General features: G+C 37.3%; 1 protein-coding gene and 1 long non-coding RNA gene across 2 annotated transcripts in view; one reads left to right on the forward strand and one right to left on the reverse strand.

Annotated features, from left to right (window-relative positions):
- LOC130244164 (ryanodine receptor 3) overlaps positions 1-23,194 on the forward strand; it is a 123,523-nt gene that overhangs the window by 79,377 nt on the left and 20,952 nt on the right. Inside the window, exons 41-54 of the mRNA XM_056476459.1 lie at positions 215-324; positions 411-462; positions 1,739-1,792; positions 1,930-2,029; positions 2,433-2,512; positions 3,185-3,261; positions 4,712-4,785; positions 7,905-7,922; positions 16,437-16,517; positions 16,593-16,681; positions 19,932-20,060; positions 20,629-20,733; positions 21,666-21,747; positions 22,586-23,115. Coding sequence (XP_056332434.1) covers positions 215-324; positions 411-462; positions 1,739-1,792; positions 1,930-2,029; positions 2,433-2,512; positions 3,185-3,261; positions 4,712-4,785; positions 7,905-7,922; positions 16,437-16,517; positions 16,593-16,681; positions 19,932-20,060; positions 20,629-20,733; positions 21,666-21,747; positions 22,586-23,115 — 1,581 coding nt within the window. The remainder of the gene's footprint in view (positions 1-214; positions 325-410; positions 463-1,738; positions 1,793-1,929; positions 2,030-2,432; positions 2,513-3,184; positions 3,262-4,711; positions 4,786-7,904; positions 7,923-16,436; positions 16,518-16,592; positions 16,682-19,931; positions 20,061-20,628; positions 20,734-21,665; positions 21,748-22,585; positions 23,116-23,194) is intronic.
- On the reverse strand, positions 11,149-12,531 carry LOC130244165 (uncharacterized). Its single transcript, XR_008839208.1, has 3 exons — positions 12,386-12,531; positions 11,513-11,603; positions 11,149-11,299 (listed from the first exon to the last, which is right to left on the reverse strand). It is a non-coding gene; the product is annotated as an uncharacterized LOC130244165 (long non-coding RNA).

Here is a 23,194-nt window from a genome sequence, read left to right on the forward strand (position 1 = left end):
AAGCATGTGAATCGGGACGCAGCAGTGGTGTCACCATCTCACTGTACTGTAGTGTACTGACAGCATGTGCCTGAGCTCATACACCACTGATTCATCACTCTCACCCTGATCATACATGAGCCGAGGAACAGAAGAGCAGATCAGAGAAACTCCAGACACTACATCACTGCGCTCTATAGCTGATCATACTGTCTCTCTGTGTGTGTGTGTGTAGAAGACACAGCCGAAGCCTGATGAGGAGGAGGAGGAGATCACAGACACTCAGCCAGACCCTCTGCATCAGCTGATCCTGCACTTCAGCCACAACGCACTGACGGAGCGCAGGTAAACACACACACACACACACACACATACACACACATTCTCTGAGTGTTGTGTGAGTTTGATGTGTTTGTCTTGCTGTGTTTCAGCTCTCTAGAGGAGGATCAGCTCTACATCGCATACGCAGACATGATGGCAAAGGTGTGTGTGTGTGTGTGTGTGTCATAACAACACAGCACAGATTATTAGTGTGTACCATTTACTGCTGCATCACCTGACACAGAAATCCTTATATAATGAACAGCAATGCTCAATAACAGTCAGATGTGAGAGAGAGATGTGTGGAATCATTATTAGATGTAGAGCTGTGTGATGACATGATTGTTTATTGATCTGCAGTCTGCCGTTTGTCACTCGCTTTACAGTGTTACGTGTTTATTAAGTTATTAAATGGATGACACGTAACAATCAGTGAGTCTCTAATGATGCTGGATGATAATGAGAAGACACGACTGCTGGTTAAGAAAGTATTTATTAAACAGAGGATGTCAAACCATTCATTTTCTCTTCGGCTTAGTCACTTTATTAATCAGAGGTCGCCACAGCGGAATGAACCGCCAACTTATCCAGCATATGTTTTACACAGCGGATGCCCTTACAGCTGCAACCCATCACTGGGAAACATCCACACACACTCACTCACACTCAACCGGAGCACCCGGAGGAAACCCACTCGAACGCAGGGAGAACATGCAAACTCCACACAGAAATAACAACTGACCCAGCCAAGGCTCGAACCAGTGACCTTCTTGCTGTGATGCGACAGCACTACTGCATGTTGAACCATGAATATAGCATATTAGAATGTAATTTTAAATAATTTAATTAAACGAAATAAAACAGGAGTGTTGCCAAAACAAAGATAGAATTATAACAACAACCCAACCCACTAAACTAACTAACTAAAGAAAAATGCAGAAACACAACCGTAATCTTCAGCGCATCGCTTAATTAGCTTCATAACTACTCCTAAACATAATTACACATATGACAACACCTTCATAAGCTAACAAATAGAGTTACTACTCAAATTACTAGAGTTCTCGTAATGTACACACTGTTAGCCGTTAGCTATTAATCCAATTCCCATGAAGATCGTTCAACTTCTCAATAGATGCTAAATTACACAAGCTCATCTAATAAATCGATCACTTAATCGGGAGAAACTAGACTAAACTAAACTCATTTGAGTCAGTGATTCAATGATTCATTCATAAAGACGCTCACTTGCTTTGCTTCTGACTGAATCAGCTGTGTTCGAATGAATCGATTTAAAGAACGATTCAGTGGATCATTTATAAAGACAGGGAATTGCAGACCTGCTGGTGGTTTTACTGTCATATTTATCTATCCGTGACAGCCAGATGTTTATTTTCAGAGAGAGAGAGTTCTGATGTCTGCTGCTCTTCATTTATAGAGCTGTGCTGAAAACGAGGAAGAGGAGGAGGAAGACAAAGAGAAAACATTTGAGGTGAGCAGAGGCCAAATAGGAGACTTACAGGAGACAAACACAGAGACCCTGATGAGAGTGTGTGTGTGTGTGTGCGTGTGTGTGCGTGTGTGTGCGTGCGTGTGTGTGTGTGTGTGTGTGTGTGTGTGTGAGATCAGGAGAAGGAGATGGAGAAGCAGAAGACTCTCTATCAGCAGGCCAGACTTCATGACAGAGGAGCAGCAGAGATGGTCTTACAGATGGTCAGCGCTAGTAAAGGTACAAACACACACACACACACACACACACACTGATGCATCATCATCACTCTCAATTCAATTCCCCTTTATTTGTATAGCGCTTATACAATGTAGATTGTGTCAAAGCAGCTTCACATAAAAGGTCATAGTAAATAGGAACAGTGTAGTTCAGTTTGTAGTGTTTAAGTTCAGTTCAGTTGAGCTCAGTTCAGTGTGGTTTAATAATCACTACTGAGAGTCCAAACACTGAAGAGTAAATCCAACGATGCGCAGCTCTACAGATCCTGAACCATGCAAGCCAGTGGCGACAGCGGAGAGGGAAAAAAACTTCACTAAAGGCGGAAGTGAAGAAAAAAAACCTTGAGAGAAACCAGACTCAGTTGGGCACGGCTACTGAGTGTGTGTGTGTGTGTTTGTTTCAGGTCGTCTGGATCCGATGGTGACGTTCACACTGAAGCTGGGCATCTCCATCCTCAACGGAGGAAACATCGTGGTCCAGCAGGTCAGACTCTTAAGATGTTTTTACTCCAGACAAACTAAAAGAAATCAGAGTTTCTCCAGAAGAAGAACATAAGAGGAAACACTGTGAGAAATCTCCTACAAGAACCTCAAGCAGAAGCTCTAGCAGAAGCTTTATAGGAGATATTCTATCCTGTTTCATTCCCTTATATTCCCTTTATTCCATCCCATTCTGTTCTATTATTTTCTATTATTTCCATTCTGTTATTCTTTCATTAATTCTATACTTAATTCCACTCTCTTTTATTTTATAATTCAATTCTTTTTATTCTATTTCATCCCCTTCTGATCTGTTCTGTTCTTTTTTTTCATTCTATTCTATTTATTTTTATTCTATTCGATTGCATTGATCTATTCTTTTTAATTCTATTCCATCCCCTTCTGTTCTGTTCTGTTGTTTTCTTTTTCATACTATTCTATTTATTTTTATTCTTTTGCATTCCATTCTGTTCTATTCTTTTTAATTGTATTCCAGTCTACTGCATTCCATCCCCCTTTTTTATTCTTATAAGAGTAGAATAATTCTATTCTTTCTTTCATTCTATTCTAGTCCATTCCATTTAATTCTATTCTTTTTATTCTATTCCATTCCACACTATTATTATTTTTGCTTTTCATTCTATTCTGTTAAATTCTGTTCTCTTCTGCCGCACAGAAAATGCTGGACTATCTGAAGGAGAAGCGAGACGTGGGATTCTTCAAGAGTCTGTCAGGACTGATGCAGTCGTGCAGGTCATTCTCACTCGTTGTGTTTACATTATAATTTATAATGAATCTTTAGTTTAGATGTAAACCACAATAGATATATATCATTTGTTTGGGTAAAGTTTATATATTTTTACAATTAATCTAAAATTGTTGGGGTCACACAGACTCCAAATCAAGATTAGTACATCAGTTTGATGGTTAAAAAAGGATTCATTGATAATATATGGAAAAATGCTTTTAAACACTTTAACATTTGATGCATGTAATATTTAGCTTTTCTCTGTGTGCAGAATTATAATTGTTGTTAACTTACCAATGTTTGTTATTAAAATGCTTTAAATATGACTTTTACAAAACTGAAGGCTTCAAATTTAAAGAACTAAAAGAGTTTAATTAAACTTCTGTTGTCTATGCATTGGGTTTTAAAGGAACTTTAAGTGACTCTAAGTGTTGTCAAGTAATTTGATTCCTTACTCAGTAATTAAATCACCTTTAAGACATAATGATCAGAAACGTTTATTTTCTGATTAAATTTATATACAACATTTAGTAACTAATGACTTTTTTAATGTGACGTTAATACCTTCAGCAGATGCTCCAGACATACAGTCGGGGAAATAAGTATTGAACACATTGTCATGTTTGTTCCTGGGAATAATCTTTCTAAAGGAGCTGTTGACATGGAACTGAAGCAGAGTTTGGTGAAAACCTGAACTATAAACATAAGAATAAAACAAAACAACATCTGATTAATGAGTTGTGTGTAATAACAACGGAGTGACAGAAGGAGAAAGCACTGAACTACTGACATGTGTTTAATACTTTATATAAAGGCTGTTGTGGTGCTGCAGCTTAAAGACGCCTCTCATATGGAGAATGAAGCCTCATGCGTTGCTCAGGTGTGAGTTTCTCACAGACTTCAACAGAGTGTCCAAATCTTGATGCTTCTGTGGGTCTCGTCTATCAGATCTGAGCTTTATTTAGTATTTTCTACCAGATTCGGTTCAGGTGATTGGCTGGGCCATTCTACAGCTTGATTTTCTTTCTCTGAAAGCATCTGAGAGTCTCCTCGGCTGTGTTTTAGATCACTGTCTTGCTGAAATGTCCACCCTGGGTTCATCTTCATCCTCCTGCTAATGTAGATGCTGAACTGAAGCAGCTGATATTCATTTACACTGAGGAAGGGCAGAGGAGTGCTGAAGAACTACTGAGAGATTTCAGCTGCAGACTGGGCTTTCACTGCCCAAATGCATCTCCCTTTCCTCGTGTGTTCAATATTCCCCAGCGTCATTTCATTTTATTACACAGAACTTCATTTATAAACTAATTGGATTTGTTTTCTTTGGATAAATGGATTCCTTTGGTTGTTATCAACATCCAGGGAAAAGTCTGCAGCACCTTTAGAAATATGTTTTCTGACAGAAATGGTGACGTGTGTGTGTGTATATATATATATATTTCTTTGTTTCTGCAGTGTTTTGGATCTGAATGCATTCGAGCGTCAGAATAAGGCAGAAGGATTGGGGATGGTGACGGAGGAGGGATCCAGTACGTCACACACAAACACGCACACAGACAGACAGACACACAAACACTCACACACATAAACACATATATTTCACACGGATGTTTTAATGAGACTCATGGTGGCTCTGTGTGTGTGCGTGCGTGCGTGCGTGCGTGTGTGTGTGTGTGTGTTTGAGGAGCTGTGAGAGAAATCATCATCATCATCATCATCATCATCTAATACTGCACTGCGAGCTTCACTGATGCACAAAACAACAAAAACAACGCAAAATACTCCAGTTATGAAGATATTTCTTTAAGAAGAATAAAAAAAGATCTATAAAATGATGAATTACTTGATTAAAAAGGCTGTTTTTAAAATGTATCTACGATGTAAAATAGCTGTTTTCTGTGCAAAAATGATTCAATGATTCAATGATTCATTCGTAAAGACACTCAGTTGCTTTGTTTCCTAATGAATCATCTGTTTTGAGTGAATCAATTGAATGGATGATTCAGTGAATCACTTATTAAGACTGGTCTTACTGTCATATTTATTTGTGTATCACAGACATACATGCAGAAAACAAATCTTTATATCAAGTGCCATATTCACAATGCGTCATAAGGCTAAAAGTAGCTCCTAATTTGCAGAAAAGCCTAAACATAATGGTTTCTGTGCTAAATATAGGACTTTCAAATGTTTTGCGCTAAAGCTGTAGCTGCTAAAGCATTGAAACATCAGCAGTAGTGAAGAGACTCCTAAATCAGGGTGCAAAAAACCCAAACTAAAATAAAAACTCCTCTAAAATATCTGTTTTAAGCCGTCTGAATTCAAGAAAACATAAAAAAAAACATTACAAAATACACAATATACACCTAAAATCTGCTTTACACAGATATTTGATCATTTTATTCTATTTTTCTTAGTGTATTTTTAATGTTTAAAAGCATTTACATTTATATTTAATTATTTTTATAAGATAACATTGGAGGAAAATCCATTTTTAATGTCCACAACATTAAAATGCTTTCAAATGCTTTATTTAAACCTTTAAAATATTAGTATTTTTAACACCTAAGATGACATGTTTTGTGTGCATCTGTTGATGTTTATTGCTCCTGGTGCAGTATTACAGTCACTAACTCATGTATTTTTAGTTATGTACACTCATATTTACCTTTACATGTTCATAAACACACACACACACACACAGTAATGTTTCTCTTTCCAGTTGATTTGATTCATTTCTTTAGTATGGTTCATGTTCACACACGGTTCATTATTCATTTTCTCTGAATCGTTTGGTTCGTATTCACTGAATTGTTTGGTTCATTTTTCGCTGAATCATTTTATTTCATAATTCATGTTTACTGAATCTTTTGGTTCGTAATTCATGTTCACTGAATCATTTGATTTATAATTCATGTTCACTGAATCATTTGGTTCGTAGTTTATGTTAACTGAATCATTTGGTTCATATTCACTGAAACATTTGGTTTATTTTTGCTGAATTGTTTTATTTTATTGTTCGTGATCGCTTTACCTATTGCTTCATAGTTCATGTTCACTGAATCGTTTGGTTCATTTTACGCTGAATCATTTTATTTTCTATAATTCATGTCCATTTAATCTTTTGGTTCATGTTCACTGAATCATTTCATTCATAGTTCATGTTTACTGAATCCTTTGGTTCATTATTTATTTTCTCTGAATCCTTTGGTTCATCTTCACTGAATCGTTTGGTTCATATTCTCTGAATCGTTTGGTTCATAGCTCATGTTCACTGATTCGTTTGGTTCATATTATCTGAATCATTTGGTTCATAGTTCATGTTCACTGAATCGTTCGTTTAATTTTGCCTAATGTTTTTTTTCGTAATTCTTGTTTACTTAATCTTTTGGTTCATAGTGTACATTCACTGAATTGTTTGATTCATAGTTTATGTTCACTGAATTGTTTGATTCATTTTTCTCTAAATTGTTTTGTTCATAGTTAATGTTCACTGAATCATTTGGTTTATAGTTCATCTACACTGAATAATTTGGTTCATAGTTTGTGTTCACTAAATTGTTTGGTTCATTTTCACTAAACCGTTTGGTTCGTCGTTCATGTTCACTTAATTATTTGATTCATAGTTCATGTTCACTGAATCATTTGGTTCATAGTTCATGTTCACTGAATTGTTTGGTTCATTTTCACTAAATCGTTTGGTTTGTCGTTCATGTTCACTGAATCATTTGGTTCAATGTTCATGTTCACTGAATTATTTGGTTCATTTTTCTCTGAATTGTTTGGTTAATTTTTTGCTGAATTGTTTGATTCATGTTTACTGAATCGTTTGGTTTATAGTTCATGTTCGCTGAATCGTTTGATTCATAGTTCATGTTCACTGAATTGTTTGATTCACAGTTCATGTTCACTGAATTGTTTGGTTCATTTTCACTAAATCGTTTGGTTCGTCGTTCATGTTCACTTAAATATTTGATTCATAGTTATGTTCACTGAATCATTTGGTTCAAAGTTCATGTTCACTGAATCATTTGGTTCATTTTTCTCTGAATTTTTTGATTAATTTTTCTCTAAATTGTTTCGTTCATAGTTTATGTTCACTGAATCGTTTATTTCATTTTTGTGGAATTGTTTGGTTAATAGTTAATGTTCACTGAATTATTTGGTTCATAGTTCATCTTCACTGAATCATTTGGTTCATAGTTCGTGTTCACTGAATCGTTTGGTTCATAGTTCATGTTTACTGAATTGTTTGATTCACAGTTCATATTCACTGAATTTTTTTGGTTCGTCGTTCATGTTCACTCAATTATTTGGTTCATAGTTCATGTTCACTGAATCATTTGGTTCAAAGTTTATGTTCATTGAAATGTTTGGTTCATTTTTTCTCTGAATCATTTGGTTAATTTTTTGCTGAATTGTTTGATTCATGTTTACTGAATCGTTTGGTTTATAGTTCATGTTCGCTGAATCGTTTGATTCATTGTCATGTGGTTCAGGCATAAGTGACGGTGATGTCTCTAAATCTGCTGTCAGTGTCAGTATCTCTGGTTCTTCTGGAAGTTTCCGTGTCTTCTCCTTTGCTTATGTCTGCTGTTTTTCTATGTTGATTTCTTTCTTCTTGTCATTCTTTTGTCATCGGTGGCAGTCAACGTGAGGGAGCGCGGTAAATACACGGTTCAGATTCTCTCTGTGTGCCATCGCTGCTCCTGTCTGTCTGTCTGTTTCTGTCTGTCTGAATGCGTGTCTGCAGGACTCCAGTGCATGTGTCATGTGACAGGAAGTGAACTTCTCTGACTTCCTGCTGATCCTCCTTTCTGTCTGTCTCACTTTATCTCTCTCCTGTATTTCTCGCTCATCTTCCAACACTAAATATATTCTGTGTGTGCAAATAATGTTCAATTCTGACAAACAAACAAATTTGAGCAGTATTTTTGATTGTAGAAAGATGCATTGCTGTGATCTAACCATAAAAGTGTGCTTTATTTCCTTTTTCATGTGTTTATAAGTTTATAAGTCTATAAGTTTATAAGGATTTTCCTAGTAACATCCTAGTAACAACTAAAATCACCACCATGACTGTATACCAACAGCCTAGTAACCCTCAGAACAATACTGCAACTGTATAGCAACAGCCTAGTAACCACTCAAAACACCACAACTGTATACCGACAGCATAGTAACACTCAGAACAACACCATGACTGTATAGCAACAAACTAGTAACCTCTCAGAACACCACCGTGACTGTACACTGTAAACCCGAATTAGTTGACTTTACTAGATTGTTGCGTGGAAACCCGTTGCACGAAATAAGATTAGTTTTTACATTTATTCAACTAAACAGGTTAAGCTGTATTAAAAGAAAATCTTTAGTGGGTGTAGAAGACAAATCAAATTTGGATTAGTAGTCTTTACTAAAAATCATTAGTTCACATTACTAATTTTATAGAGGATATGTTTTGTAAAATGATTATTAAATTGAACGTAACGTATATAATAATGTAAAAAAATGCTTTTATGCAATGATAATTGTTATATTTATGTAATCTATTATAATTAAAAATAATGCCACTGAAATTTTACAATTTTAAGCACAAAGAATCAAACAACCTTTCAATTTTTTTTATTTTTGTTAAAGTTTCATTCACATTTCTTTCTGGCATTAGCAATCATTGCTAATAGAACAATTGTGCAAATTTTGCAGTGAATCAAAAAGCAATTTAATTATTTAATGTCTGTAAAGAAGTGGAGAAATTTGTTGGATGAAGAGAAAAGTGTTCTTCGTCGACTTGGGGTATAGTAGTCCAAAGAGAATGCACAGCTTTTGACAAGTCTTTGATGCAGTCCATCACAAGTTGTCCCTCAATGATCATCTTAACTGAGGCTTTGTCTGCAATAAGAATAGGATTTCAAGGTGGTGGAATGACTGGATCATCAGAGTCCTACCAACAGAGAGGAACAGTTATGTTTCTCATTACATAATTATCAATAATGTTTAACAAATAACTTTTATTGACAGAGACAAAAGATAATATGTGAATTGGTTTTGACCAATTTACTTTTGCTTCAGTTACACTGCAAAAGGTTTAATGCATTCTACAATGTTAAATTTAGCATTTACTTATTGAACCTCATTCCCAATTTAACTATAAGACTTGTGTATCTTCATCTTTCCCTCAATTTAAAGTCACAAAGCCAATTTATCTTTAAATTGAAGTTGGACTTTTAAAACGGGGACACAAAAATCACAGGTATCATTAAAAATAACTTAAACTGTGTTCTGAAGAAACAATCTTGTGGGTTGAATATATTATGACATGTTAGAGAGTTTAACAAGATGTTTTGCTATTCTTAAGTTTCAATGTTTTAAACCAAGTGTGAACGTTTCATAAAATGTAAGGACCATGTATTAATGGAAAGAATGTTTTCAAGGTCCTTTAATAAATCCATTGAGACAATATGTTACTTACAAAGCATGGTTTAAAGAGGTCTGCAGGCTTGTCCTCCAGGAGAATCAAAATCTGTAGGCTCTTGAGTCTGTTAATAAATAAATGAATAAATAAATAAATAATGTTGGACAAACATTGTATTAGACAAACAATATAGTAACACTTGGGAAATTTTCAATAATTTAACTGTTAAAAAATAATGCAAATATATAATGGACATGAACCAACCTTGCTCTGACAACAGCTCTCCAACATTCCTCCTCTTTAACTGAAAGATCTCAATTAAACAGACTGTGTTGATCAAACATTTCGGTAACACTTCATAATAACTACACACTATGAACCATTTATTAAGCATTAGCATCTAGTGAATTCATTATCTGTTAAGCATTAACTCTACATTAATAAGCGTTAGTAAGCAGTTTATAACTGCAGCTACAAATAGCGTATTCTTGACTTATAAACACATTTATAATGTGCTTAATAAATGTACTTTCATACTTTGTTAATAATTTATTTTTCATTACTAAATGAAGTATCGCATTATTTACAAACCATTTGTATTTAAGAGTAGTTGAGGGTTTTTAGAATCATTCAGAATGAGTTAGTAATTATTAATAAACTATTGAAATCAATGTTTATATATCTTATCATTCAGGCACGTAGTAATGGTTACTATATATGTTAATAAATGCTTCATTAACTCAACTTCATGCAGTTTTCTGACCAATCTAAAGTGAGGACTGTTTATGCTTTATAAATCCCTTATAAATGACAGTTAAAGGCTTAATATCAAATGAACAATAATCTTTGCAATCTTTTCTAAAAAAATAAAATTACTGTAAAGTTTAAACATTGCTGAATAACAGGAGTGTCAAAATACATAAAATTGGATAAAACAACAACAATATAATAATTTAACAATATAATAGGATGCAATGTTTAAACTGTACAGTTATTTCATTTTAGATTAGGTTGCAAAGAATTATTTTTCATTTGATGCAGTTTATATGTGTATCTTCAAATGAATAGGAATGAATAGTGTCATTTATGTTGTTTTTCCTGTTTAGAATATAACTGAGCCTTTAATTGTCATTTATAAGGGATTTATAAAGCATGAATAGTCCTTACTTTTGTTTAGGTCACAAAACTGGATGAAGTTGAGTTAATAAAGCATTTATAAACATACAAAATTAACTAATCGTAAATGCCTGAATAATAAGATATATAAATGTTGATTTCAATAATTTATTAATAATTTACTAACTCATTCTGACTGATCTTAAAAAACAGCCAACTACTCTTAAATAACTGGTTTGTAAATAATGTGATACTTAATTCATCAATGAAAAATGAATAATTAACAAAGTATGAAAAGTACATTTAATAAGCACATTATAAATGTGGTTGTAAGTCAAGAACAAGAAGTTATAAACTGCTTACTAACGTTTATCAACGTAGAGTTAATGCTTGACAAATAAAGAATTCACTATTTGCTAATGCTTAATAAATGATTTATAGTGTGTAGTTATTATAAAGTGTTACCAAATTCCCGCTTGAGGTTCTTTCCCACTGCTGAATTACAAGAACACCTGCAAAACAAGAGAAAAAAACAGAATATTAATATTTCTAAACTAAATCACTAAATACTTCAAATAAATTAAAAATAGGTCAATAATAATAAAGTAAATAATAAGTTGAAGTAATAATAAAGTAAATAATAAAGTGACACAAAATACTGTAAGCAACACTTAACAGTGAGATAAAATAATAATAGAAAAATGTTATTACATTCTTAAACATACCTGATCTACTGTAAAAAGTGCAGGCCAGCGTAGCAGGACCCACCTTATTGCAGGTTAAGACTCCTCCACTTTTTTGCAACGTAAGGTCCATCTTTAAACGGCAAATAAGAAATTTTAGGGAAAAAGTTTAGAAAAAGCTGCAACTATAACTGTAACTGTACTGTGAAAGTAAATCAATTTTGCTAGTGACCTCAACTTCTATACAGTTTAAGCAGTGCTTAATTTGTGATTTGAGAGGTCTCAGAACAGATAGGGGTAACTGATCCGGCATGTTACCCGAGGATGGAGAGGTGTCGCGCATGAAATTGGGGAGCGAGGGGTAATGGTGCAGTGGATGGCGGAGGGGTGTCGCGGACGGCAGTGAAGAGGGTTGGGGAGTCACGGAAGAAAACGAAAGTGAACAGCGGACGGGGGAGAAGGGCGGTTGAGGAGGGGGATCGGTAAAATGACGTGCCGGACCAATGTAAACTCGCCCTTCACAAAAAAAAAAAATCAGTTTCATGTGAAACTTTTAGCGTTATTAAAGATTTATAATATTTAGCGTTAGCCGCTAGCGTGTGCTCATGCATGGACTCGTGCTACTATTACGAACCAACACGACGTGTAATAATTATCACGTTTTACAGGGAACATGTTTTAAACAGTGAACATACAGAGAAACAGTAGATAACGTTAACGTTATAAACGGTGGCTAGACAGAAAAGGCAAATGTATATAATATTATAACCTAACTGTGAACTGACAGGGAAAATAGCGCTAACTGACATATTCATAGCAGAGACAATATTTTGAGTTCAGCATCAGTGTGGATTTTCAGTTATAAGTTTTGTCAGAAAAACATATAAACTGATAAAAGCTTCTTTGCACACTTACCGTGTCATGTTGATTTTCAAAAATCCGCGGTAACCCAGCATCCTAAAAGCTCCAGGCACTCACTGAGCGTTTTGCTCACGTCACCTCAGCCAATCAAGGCCCCACCCCTCTCTAACAAAAACATAAGGAAGGGAGTTGTCCCTGCTTAACATGATAAGTAAACTAATTTTTTCTTCTGATTAGTGCAAATAGCTAATTTGATTTAGTAATGACACAATTTCTTAAAGAACAATAAATAATTAGTAATGATTGCTTAAAATGTTTTATAAGCACAAAATCCGGGTTTACAGTGTATAGCAACATCCTAGTAACCACTCAGAACATTATGACCGTATAGCAACAGCCTAGTAACACTCAGAACAACACTATGACTGTATAGCAAGAACCTAGTAACCACTCAGAACACTACCGTGACTGTATAGCAACATTCTAGTAACCACTCAGAACATTATGACTGTATAGCAACTGCCTAGTAACCACACAATGACAGCCTAGTAACCACTAAAATCACCACCATGACTGTATGCCAACAGCCTAGTAACATTCAGAACAATACTGCAACTGTAGAACAAAAGCCTAGTAACCACTCAGAACAACACCATGACTGTGTAGCGACAGCTTAGTAACCACCCAGAACACCACCATGACTGTATAGCCACAACCTAGTAACCACATCAGTGGCTTAGTAACACAGCTTAGTAACAGCTAAAATCACCACCACGACTGTATAGCAACAGCCTAGTAAACACTAAAAACCCCACGGTGACTATAGCAACAACCTAGTAACCACATAATGACAGCCTAGTAACCACTAATATTATCACAATGACTGTATATCAACAGCCTAGTAACATTCATAACAATTCTGCAACCCTAGTAACCACTCAGAACACCACCATGACTGTATAGCGAACGCCAAGTAACCACTCAGAACACCACCATGACTGTATAGCGAACGCCAAGTAACCACTCAGAACACCATCATGACTGTAGAGCAACAGCCTAGTAACCACATAAACACAGCCTATTAACCACTAAAATCCTAACCATGACTGTATAGCAACAGCCTATTAACACTCAGAACACAACAGTGATTGTATAGCAACAGCCTAGTAACCACATATACAGCCTAGCAACACAGCTTAGTAACCACTAAAATCACCACCTTGACTGTATAGCAACTGCCAAGTAACCACTCAGAGCACATTACAACTGTATAGCAACAGTCTAGTATCGACATAAAGACATCCTAGTAACTGCTAAATTCAATACCATGACTGTATAGCAACAGCCTAGTAACACTTAGAACACCACAGAGACTGTATAGCAACAGCCTAGTAACCAATTAGAACACCACAACTGTATAGTGAAAGCCTAGTAACCACATAAAGACAACCTAGTAACCACTAAAATCATCACCGTGACTGTATAGCAACAACCTAGTAACCACTCAAAACACCACCGAGACTGTATAGCAACAGCCTAGTAACCAATTAGAACACCATGACTGTATAGTGAAAGCCTAGTAACCACATAAAGACAACCTTGTAACCACTAAAAACATCACCGCGACTGTATAGCAACAACCTAGTAACCATTCAGAACACCACCGTGACTGTAGAGCAACAGCCTAGTAACACAGCTTAGTAACCACTAAAATCACCACCATGACTGTATAGCAACAGCCTAGCAACCGCTCAGAACACCACGACTGTAAAGCAACAGCCTAGTAACCAATTAGAACACCTGACTGTATAGTGACAGCCTAGTAACCTATTAGAACACCACAACTGTATAGCAACAGCCTAGTAACCAATTAGAACACCACGACTGTATAGTGACAGCCTAGTAACCAATTAGAGCACCACAACTGTATAGTGACAGCCTAGTAAGACTCAGAACACTGCAACTGTATAGCAACAGCCTAGTAACCACACAGAACACCACTGCGACTGTATAGCAACAGCCTAGTAAACATTCAGAACACCACGATTGTATAGCGACAGCCTAGTAACCACTAAAATCACCACAACAATTGTATAGCAACAGCCTAGTAAGACTCAGAACACTGCGACTGTATAGCGACAGCCTAGTAACCAATTAGAACACAACAACTGTATAGTGACAGCCTAGTAACCACTCAGAACACCACTGCGACTATATAGCAACAGCCTAGTAACTACTCAGAACATTACAACAGCCTAGCAACAGCCTAGTAACCACATAAAGACAGCCTAGTAACCACTAAATTCACCACCATGATTGTATAGCAACAGTCTAGTATAATAACATAATGGCAGATTAGTTAGCACTTAAATCACCCTAGCAACTGTACAAAACACCACAACAACTGCATAGCAACAGCCTAGTGACCACTAAAACACCACAGCTACCACATAATGACAACCTAGTAACCACTCAAACCAGCCTAGTCTTCAAAATTCCACAATGACTGTATAACTACACCCTAGCAACTACTCAAAACACCACAGTAAAATTACAGCAACAGCCTAGTAACCACTCAAAACACCATTGCGAGTGTATAGTGACACTTTGTGTGTGCAAATAATGTTAAATTCTTCCAACAAACAAGGTTGATTAGGATTTTTGTTTTCAGAAACATGCACTGCTGTAAACTAATCTTAAAGCATGCTTTACTTCCATGTCCATGTTATTATAAATCAGGATTTTTCCAAACGGGGGGTTGTTATTTGATGGAGAAGAAAAAAGTTAAAATGCCTAATGCAGTAAAGTATATTGACAGAATGTGCAGTGATCAATAGAGCAGAAGAACAGTATCTTTTGAGAGCATGTAGCAATAATAACACTGACTTTTCCAACTAACCCATTAACACTGTTTATTAATGAAGTGTCAGATGCCAGTTTCAGTTACTGGGTATTGTGTGTTACTTTAACTTGATCACATTATTAATCAGCCCTTCCAGGATTTTGCATGACTAAAATGAATTTTGTGTTGAGTTTTCGCAAGTTTTGTGGAATTGTGGTTATTTTGCTGTACAAATATACACAAATTTACACATCTTAATCATTATTAATGTTTTAAATAATTATAAAATTAATTTCCACCAATTTTTTTCTCCGTAATTTTCCCATCGAGTATTTACTTTAGTAAATGTGTGTAAATATATATTTATTTAATTGTTATATTCGTTCATTCATTTTCCTTCAGCTTAGTCACTTATTTATCAGGAGTCGCCACAGCAGAATGAACCACCTACTATTCCAGCCTATGTTTTACACAGCGGATGACCATCCAGCTGCAACCCAGAACTGGGAAACACCCATACACACTCATTCTCACACACACACACTCTCATACACTACGGCCAATTTAGTTCATCAATTCCCCTATAGCGCATGTGTTTGGACTGTGGGGGAAACCGGAGCACCCGGAGGAAACCCACACCAACACAGGGAGAACATGCAAACTCCACACAGAAACACCAACTGACCCAGCTGAGACTCGAACCAGTGACCTTCTTGCTGAATCTTGCTTGATGAACTACTTTGGCCATATTGTATGAGTGTACGTGTGAATTAGTGAGTATGGGTGTTTCCCAGTACTGGGTTGCAGCTGGAAGGGCATGCGCTGTGTAAAACACATGCTGGAATAGTTGGCGGTTCGTTCTGAATGCTCCTAAAATCATTATGCACAAATCTGCACATTTTTGACCAAATTCTGTGCAGAAAATGCAAAAAATGGTCCCACGCCGGACGAGAAGTGAGTATTGACAACTCGAGGCTTTGCACACCGGTTGAACACATTTTATTTGCGAACACTATACTGTTTCTCTGTGGCTCTGTGGTGCAGAGCAGTGTCCTGACTGCAGGGAATGCAGGAAATCTGTTAAATATATATATATATTTATTAATTTGCTTGATTTTGTGTTGAATTCTTCAATCGCAGAATCATAAAATCCTGGAGGGTCTGAGTAATGAAGTGTAGTGAGTGTTTCTGATGGTTACGGCTCATAGATTCTCAGTGCTGCTGAAGAACCCTGTCTGAGCTGTGTGTGTGTTTCCCTCAAAGGCTCTAAAGTCCTGCAGAACGATGAGTTCACCAAAGATCTGTTCAGGTTCCTCCAGCTCCTGTGTGAAGGACACAATAATGGTGAGAAATCGATCATCTGACTCACGCAAACAAATGAGCTTCTTCACAAGTGACACCTGTGTTTCCTTGTTTTAGATTTCCAGAACTTTCTCAGAACGCAGACGGGAAACACGACCACGGTGAACATAATCATCAGCACGGTGGACTATCTGCTCAGACTACAGGTACACAGTAACGTAGCAACCACCCAAAACACCACAGCAACCGCATAGTGACAGCCCCTAGATATATACACTAGATATCACACACAGACCCTGAGCATGTGTCAATAGCACCGCCATATTTGTACAGTGCTCCCAGCACAAATGTCATTCAGCCGCACTAGTCAAGACTCAAGCCAATCTGAAGATGCTGGACTTTTAGCACTGTGTATGGGTGTAGTAACCAAGCGGCAACCTCCCGCTCTCCCTCGGGAAGCCAATACAGAAGTAACTGAAACTGCAATTCATCAAAATTCCGCTAGTCCTGGCTCCATAATAGAGCAAGTTGCAATTGAGCCCACTGTTAGAATGGCCAACTTTACAGCAGAAAAAAAGGTGTTTACAGCCTGGTGCAAAGAACGATTTTGGTTTATATAGCTATTATTACCCCCCATGACAACTGTGAGGGGGGTGAATTTTTTTATAACTCATCCATTTCCTTTATATTAGGTTATATTAAGTTTGCATAATTAAGGGCGTGGCCACTTGAGTGACAGCTAGGTCTCACTGGTCGCTGTCACTTCACCTCAGCTGAATCCGGCAGATTAGCCACTGATCTCGGCATATTCATCGTATTTTTGTGTTGTTTTATGTGGCTTTACACAGTCAGCTGCCTTTTGGACTTATTTCTTACAATTATCAGATGATATGGGATGCTGTGTGCACTTAATTGTGCTCACAAACCATTCATGTGGCCTCCGTTTCCCATGTGAGTAAAGTTATATACTTATACACCATCTCTATAAATGTGTGTGTTTTATTTAAGATCATTTATAATGTTCTTTAGAGCTGTAGAGCACTCCAGAATGTGACAGATTGATTAGCTGTAGGCTCTAGAACAGTCATCTGAAGCATTGTCATACAGTGCTGTGGTGCTGGAGTTCATCAATAGTCCTGCATTTACTAACACACACTATATCTGAAGTGTTTGGATGTAATTCACGTTTTCCTCCTGTAGAAAAACATCATAAGAGCAATGTTTAGTGGCTCAATGTATTACTACAGTGTTTTTAAAAGTCTAAACACTTTATTGATATAGTGTACAGCCAAGCACATGTGTTCAGAACACAAACGAATCGCAGGTAATAAAGTATCAAGCGTTTCCCAAAGTAAAGTCTGTCTGCCAGGTCTAAGCAAAGTGCCAGCAGGTGTCAGTAGCTCCGCCCACTCTCCGCCTCTTTGCCCTTGTTTGGTATCCCGCCGTGGGTGCGATGACACGCGAACAAAATGGCGAATGTTGGCCGCGCCCACTTGTAGCTTCTTTTGCAGTGTTCAGAAACCTATGGTTGACGTCACGGATGCTCCGTCCATATATTTTACAGTCTATGGTAGTAACAAGCAAACAAAGAAAACAAAGCCTTTCGTTATTTACGTTTTTGGATATTATGAACTTTTGTGCTATACAGGTCAAGTTATTGATGATAATATATTCACTTACTGCACTGACCATAAGGCAAAGTAGCACCAACTTGCACTAAATACTAGGCTTATGCTAGTTTAGATGAATAAAATCAGCAAATAATGTAGATGAAATATGTCAACAAGATGCTTTATTGTGGGCTGAGTGAACGAGTCGTTCATAATGGAGATTAATTTACAAACGAATCACTCCCTCCACTAGAATGAGAAGTGAAAGAGGAGAGGGGGGTGTTTCAGGACACGGATTAGATTAAATTAAACAGGGAGGGAGGATAGTACATTTCCATACACACAAACACACACTGCCCATGCAGTCACTCATCTATCCATGTAGAAAAGTGATGTAAAGTGATCATTTTTGTAATTTAAATAAAACATTTGCATACTGACCGGAGGGAAAACTCCAGATAATAGATATAAGTGGATATGTGTGTGTATATCTCTGGCTCTGGATGTACCCTGCACTAAAATGGCAGCTCTATTGACACATTCTTTCCAATAGACAACAACAGCATAGGCGACATCTAGTGTAAATATCTATGGTGACAGCTTAGTAACCACTCAAAACAGTACAGCAGCTGCATAGTGACAGCCTAGTAACCACTTAAAATACCACAACATCCATATAGTAACATTCTAGTAACCAATCAAAACACCACAGCGACCTTGTGTCTGTTGTGTGTATAGTGATGTGTGCTGTTGTGTCTGTTGTGTGTATAGTGATGTAGTGATGTGTGCTGTTGTGTCTGTTGTGTGTATAGTGATGTGTGCTGTTGTGTCTGTTATGCGTATAGTGATGTGTGCTGTTGTGTGTATAGTGATGTGTGCTGTTGTGTGTATAGTGATGTGTGCTGTTGTGTCTGTTGTGTGTATAGTGATGTGTCTGTTGTGTGTAGACTCTCAGAAAAAAAGGTGCACGGTGGTATAAATAGTGTTCCTCAAGTTATACCTTATATGGTACAGAAAAGACCTCTTATGATACTGTTCTGTATGTTTTATGGTACAATTGAAATGAAGGTACACAATTATTCTTATAAAAAAAGGTGCGTCAGTGTTGGACAACTTCTTTTTATTAGGATATCTATGAAAATAAACATGACTGGAAAGGCAAAGTGATGTAATGAATAATTGTCATATTAAAACATGAATCATCATTTATAAGCACATGTTTAAATGATAATTAATTATGATGTTAATTAATTAAATGTTAATTACTTAATTCATTATTAAGAATACAAAACAACTGGTAAAACTAAACTACAGGTATTGTAGACTAAACATTTAAGGCATTTTTAATAAACATCTGGTAAACATTTTCTGATAAATACACTTTCATTATTGATATCCGCACCTTTCGGTGTTTGCATTCCACTACACACATGAGCTGGCAAAAGTCCTGCATATGCAAAGTGTTCATGCAGACGTTTTACTATTGTTAAACTAATCAAACATTGTGTATATCTATTTAATTCAATTTCTATTTTAAAATAAAGTAAATTAAATAAACTTTTAAGTGATTACAAATATATTGTTTGAACGTTTGGAGAAATAAATGTTTTATAGTGTACATGAGAGAGTGTATTTCTGTAAGATTTCTGGGAAAAGTGTTGTGAAATGTGTATAAATAAATAGATCTTTTGATTGATGTTAAAGTATTGTTTATTCTTTATTGTAAGGGGAAAGGTGCATTTAGACACAAAGAAACTTTATTAAAAACATTGTTTAAGAATGTGTTTGATGTTTTATATTTACTGAAATTAACCTGACGCATTATCATGTGTGCGGATGTTTTCAGGAGTCCATCAGTGATTTTTACTGGTATTACTCTGGCAAAGACGTGATGGATGAGGCCGGCCAGCGTAATTTCTCCAAAGCCCTCGCTGTGGCCAAACAGATCTTCAACTCACTCACTGAATACATCCAGGTAACATGGACACCAGTACTACACCTGATGTGTTTCTGACATCTCTGTTTGTGTTATTTAACATTTAACTGCATAGCAAAATCATATGCATGTTGAGATTTATTTAACTCCATTTGCACTTTTATTTATATTATAGTTTGTATTATGCATATTGTAATTGTATTATGCTATTTCAGTATTATTTGGATTATATTTTTCCCTCTCCACTGTCGCCACTGGCTTGCATGGTTCAGGATCTGTAGAGCTGCGCATCGTTGGATTTGCTCTTCAATATTTGGACTCTCAGTAGTGATAATTAAACCACACCGAACTGAGCTTAACTGAACTGAACTGAAACTCTAAAAACTGAACTACACTGTTTTAATTTACTATGATCTTCTATGTGAAGCTGCTTTGACACAATCTACATTGTAAAAGCTATACAAATAAAGGTTATTGAATATTTATTATTTGCTATTTTAGGCATGTATTAAAACTTGCCTTTGTGTTTTATGCATAGATATAGCTGTTTGATGCTGCATTTAACATTGTTATAGATGTAAGATCCTTCATTGTGTGTGTCCGTCAGGGTCCGTGCATCGGGAACCAGCAGAGTTTGGCTCACAGCAGACTCTGGGACGCCGTTGTTGGATTTCTGCATGTCTTCGCTAACATGCAAATGAAGCTTTCACAGGTATGTTAGACAATCACTAGCTGTGTTTCCATCCAAGGGTGCTCAGTAAACTAATGTGCAAGCTGGAATACTGCGCTAAACATTAGTGAATACAGCAGCGATTCCAGTCAGTGACAAACAGAAGAGAAGAAAATCATCACTTCCTGGAAAAAGAGGAGTTTGGTACACTGTTGGGATATTTAAAGATGAAACACCCAAAATTACATGAGACTCTGCAGGAAACGTGAATAAAAGGAGTCTCTCTGCGTCGGTGACGAGTAATTCTAATCTAATGAAGCACCTCACGTCGTCACATGCCGGCACAACATTAGTGGCTACGCAGGTGATAACATGAGCTCTGCTACCAAAGGAGGAGACGAAGCCGCAACGCCAAAGCAAATAAAGCTTCATATTTCTCAACTGCGAACACTTCTTACTCAGATAGAATTAAGCAGAATAATATCTAGATATGTAGTTGAGGACATGCTGCCGTTGTCTCTCACCTTGTCCCACGACCACATTAAAACAGTGTAGATTCGTGTACAGTGTTTTATATTGACTTTTTAAAGTAACGTACTAGTTACTCGCCCTGGTAATTAGTTTATAATTATGTACCTCCGTTACTGTTTGTGAGAAGTCACTAGTAACTATAACTAGTTACTCTTTTAAAGGAACATGCCCAACACTGATTATACTGCCGGAAGAGCAGTCAGAGATCAGATCTGTCTGTGCAGTACACTCTGTGAACACTAGATGTCTCCACACACACACTACATGTGCTTGTTTGCGTGCTCTGCAGATGGACTTGGTTAGAGATGAGATGGAGAGCTTGATCTGCAGTTGTGTGATGCTGGTTTGTTTGCTAGATGAAGCGTGAGGTTGATGTGGAGAATGAAAGCATGCTGTGGAGCATCTCTTCATCACACTGATGCATTTCTGCTGCATCCTCTCAGGACTCCAGTCAGATCGAGCTGCTGAAGGAGCTGATGGATCTGCAGAAGGACATGGTCGTCATGATGCTGTCGCTGCTGGAAGGTTCTGTTTCACAAACACTCTCGCACAAACAGTTCATAAACTCTGAGGATCTTTTTACAGGAAATATGTTATGTTGGAGCAGCAGTCTGGTAACCAATCAAAACACCACAGCGACTGCATGGCAACACAACCTAGTAACCACACCGAATGCATGGCAACAGCCATTTAACTGCTTAAAATGCCACAGCGACTACATAACAACAGCCTAGTAACCACTCAAAAACGTTACACACCAGCGCCTAGGAACCACTCAAAACTCCATGGTGACCACAAAGAGACAGCCTAGTAACCATTCAAACCAACACAGCAAATGCATAGTTTCAGCCTAGTAACCACTCAAAACACCACAGTGATTGCATAGCAACACAGCCTAGTAACCACAAAGCGTCTGCATTGTGACAGCTTAGTAACCACTCAAAACACCACATCAACCACATAGTGACAGCCTAGTAACCACTCAAAACACCACATTGACCACATAGTGAAAGGCTAATAACCACTCAAAACATTAGGGCAACTGCATAGCAACAGCCGAGTAACCACTCAACACACCACAGCAACTATGAAGTGACAGCCTAGTAACCACTCAAACACACTAGTAACCACATAGTGACAGCCTAGTAACCACTCAGAACCCCATAGGGACTGGATAGCTACAGTCTAGCAACTACTCAAAACACCATAGCAACAGCATTTAACTACTTAAAACACCACAGCGACTTCATAGTGTGACAGCCTAGTAACCAGTCAAAATAGCTCAAGCAACCACATAGTAACAGCCTAGCAACCACATAGATTCAGAGAATCCTTTCTGAACAATTCTGCTGTTCTCCCGCAGGAAACGTTGTGAACGGAACCATCGGCAAGCAGATGGTGGACACACTGGTGGAGTCGTCCAGCAACGTGGAGATGATCCTCAAGTTCTTCGACATGTTCCTCAAGCTGAAAGATCTGACCACTTCTGAGAACTTCAAGGAGCACGACCCCGACCGCAAAGGTGTTATCTCCAAGAAGGAGTTCCAGAAGTCCATGGAGAACCAGAAGCAGTATTCACAGTCTGAGATTGAGTTCCTGCTGTCTTGCGTCGAGGCGGATGAAAATGATATGTTCAACTATGAAGAGTTCGTCACACGTTTCCACGAACCCGCCAAAGACATTGGATTCAACGTTGCAGTTCTGCTTACCAATCTGTCGGAGCACATGCCTCACGACAGCCGTCTGTCTGCATTCCTCAACCTGGCCGAGAGCGTTCTCAACTACTTCGAGCCCTTCTTAGGCCGCATCGAGATTATGGGCGGAGCTAAGAGGATCGAAAGGGTTTACTTCGAGATAAGCGAATCCAGCCGAACACAGTGGGAGAAACCACAGGTCCAGTCAGCTATTACATTATCAATAATGAAACAAATTTAGTTCAGGAACAGTGTCGAGACTGTAGAATTCGTCAGTT

Source organism: Danio aesculapii, chromosome 17 (assembly GCF_903798145.1).
Source record: "Danio aesculapii chromosome 17, fDanAes4.1, whole genome shotgun sequence".
NCBI classification, from domain to species: domain Eukaryota; kingdom Metazoa; phylum Chordata; class Actinopteri; order Cypriniformes; family Danionidae; genus Danio; species Danio aesculapii.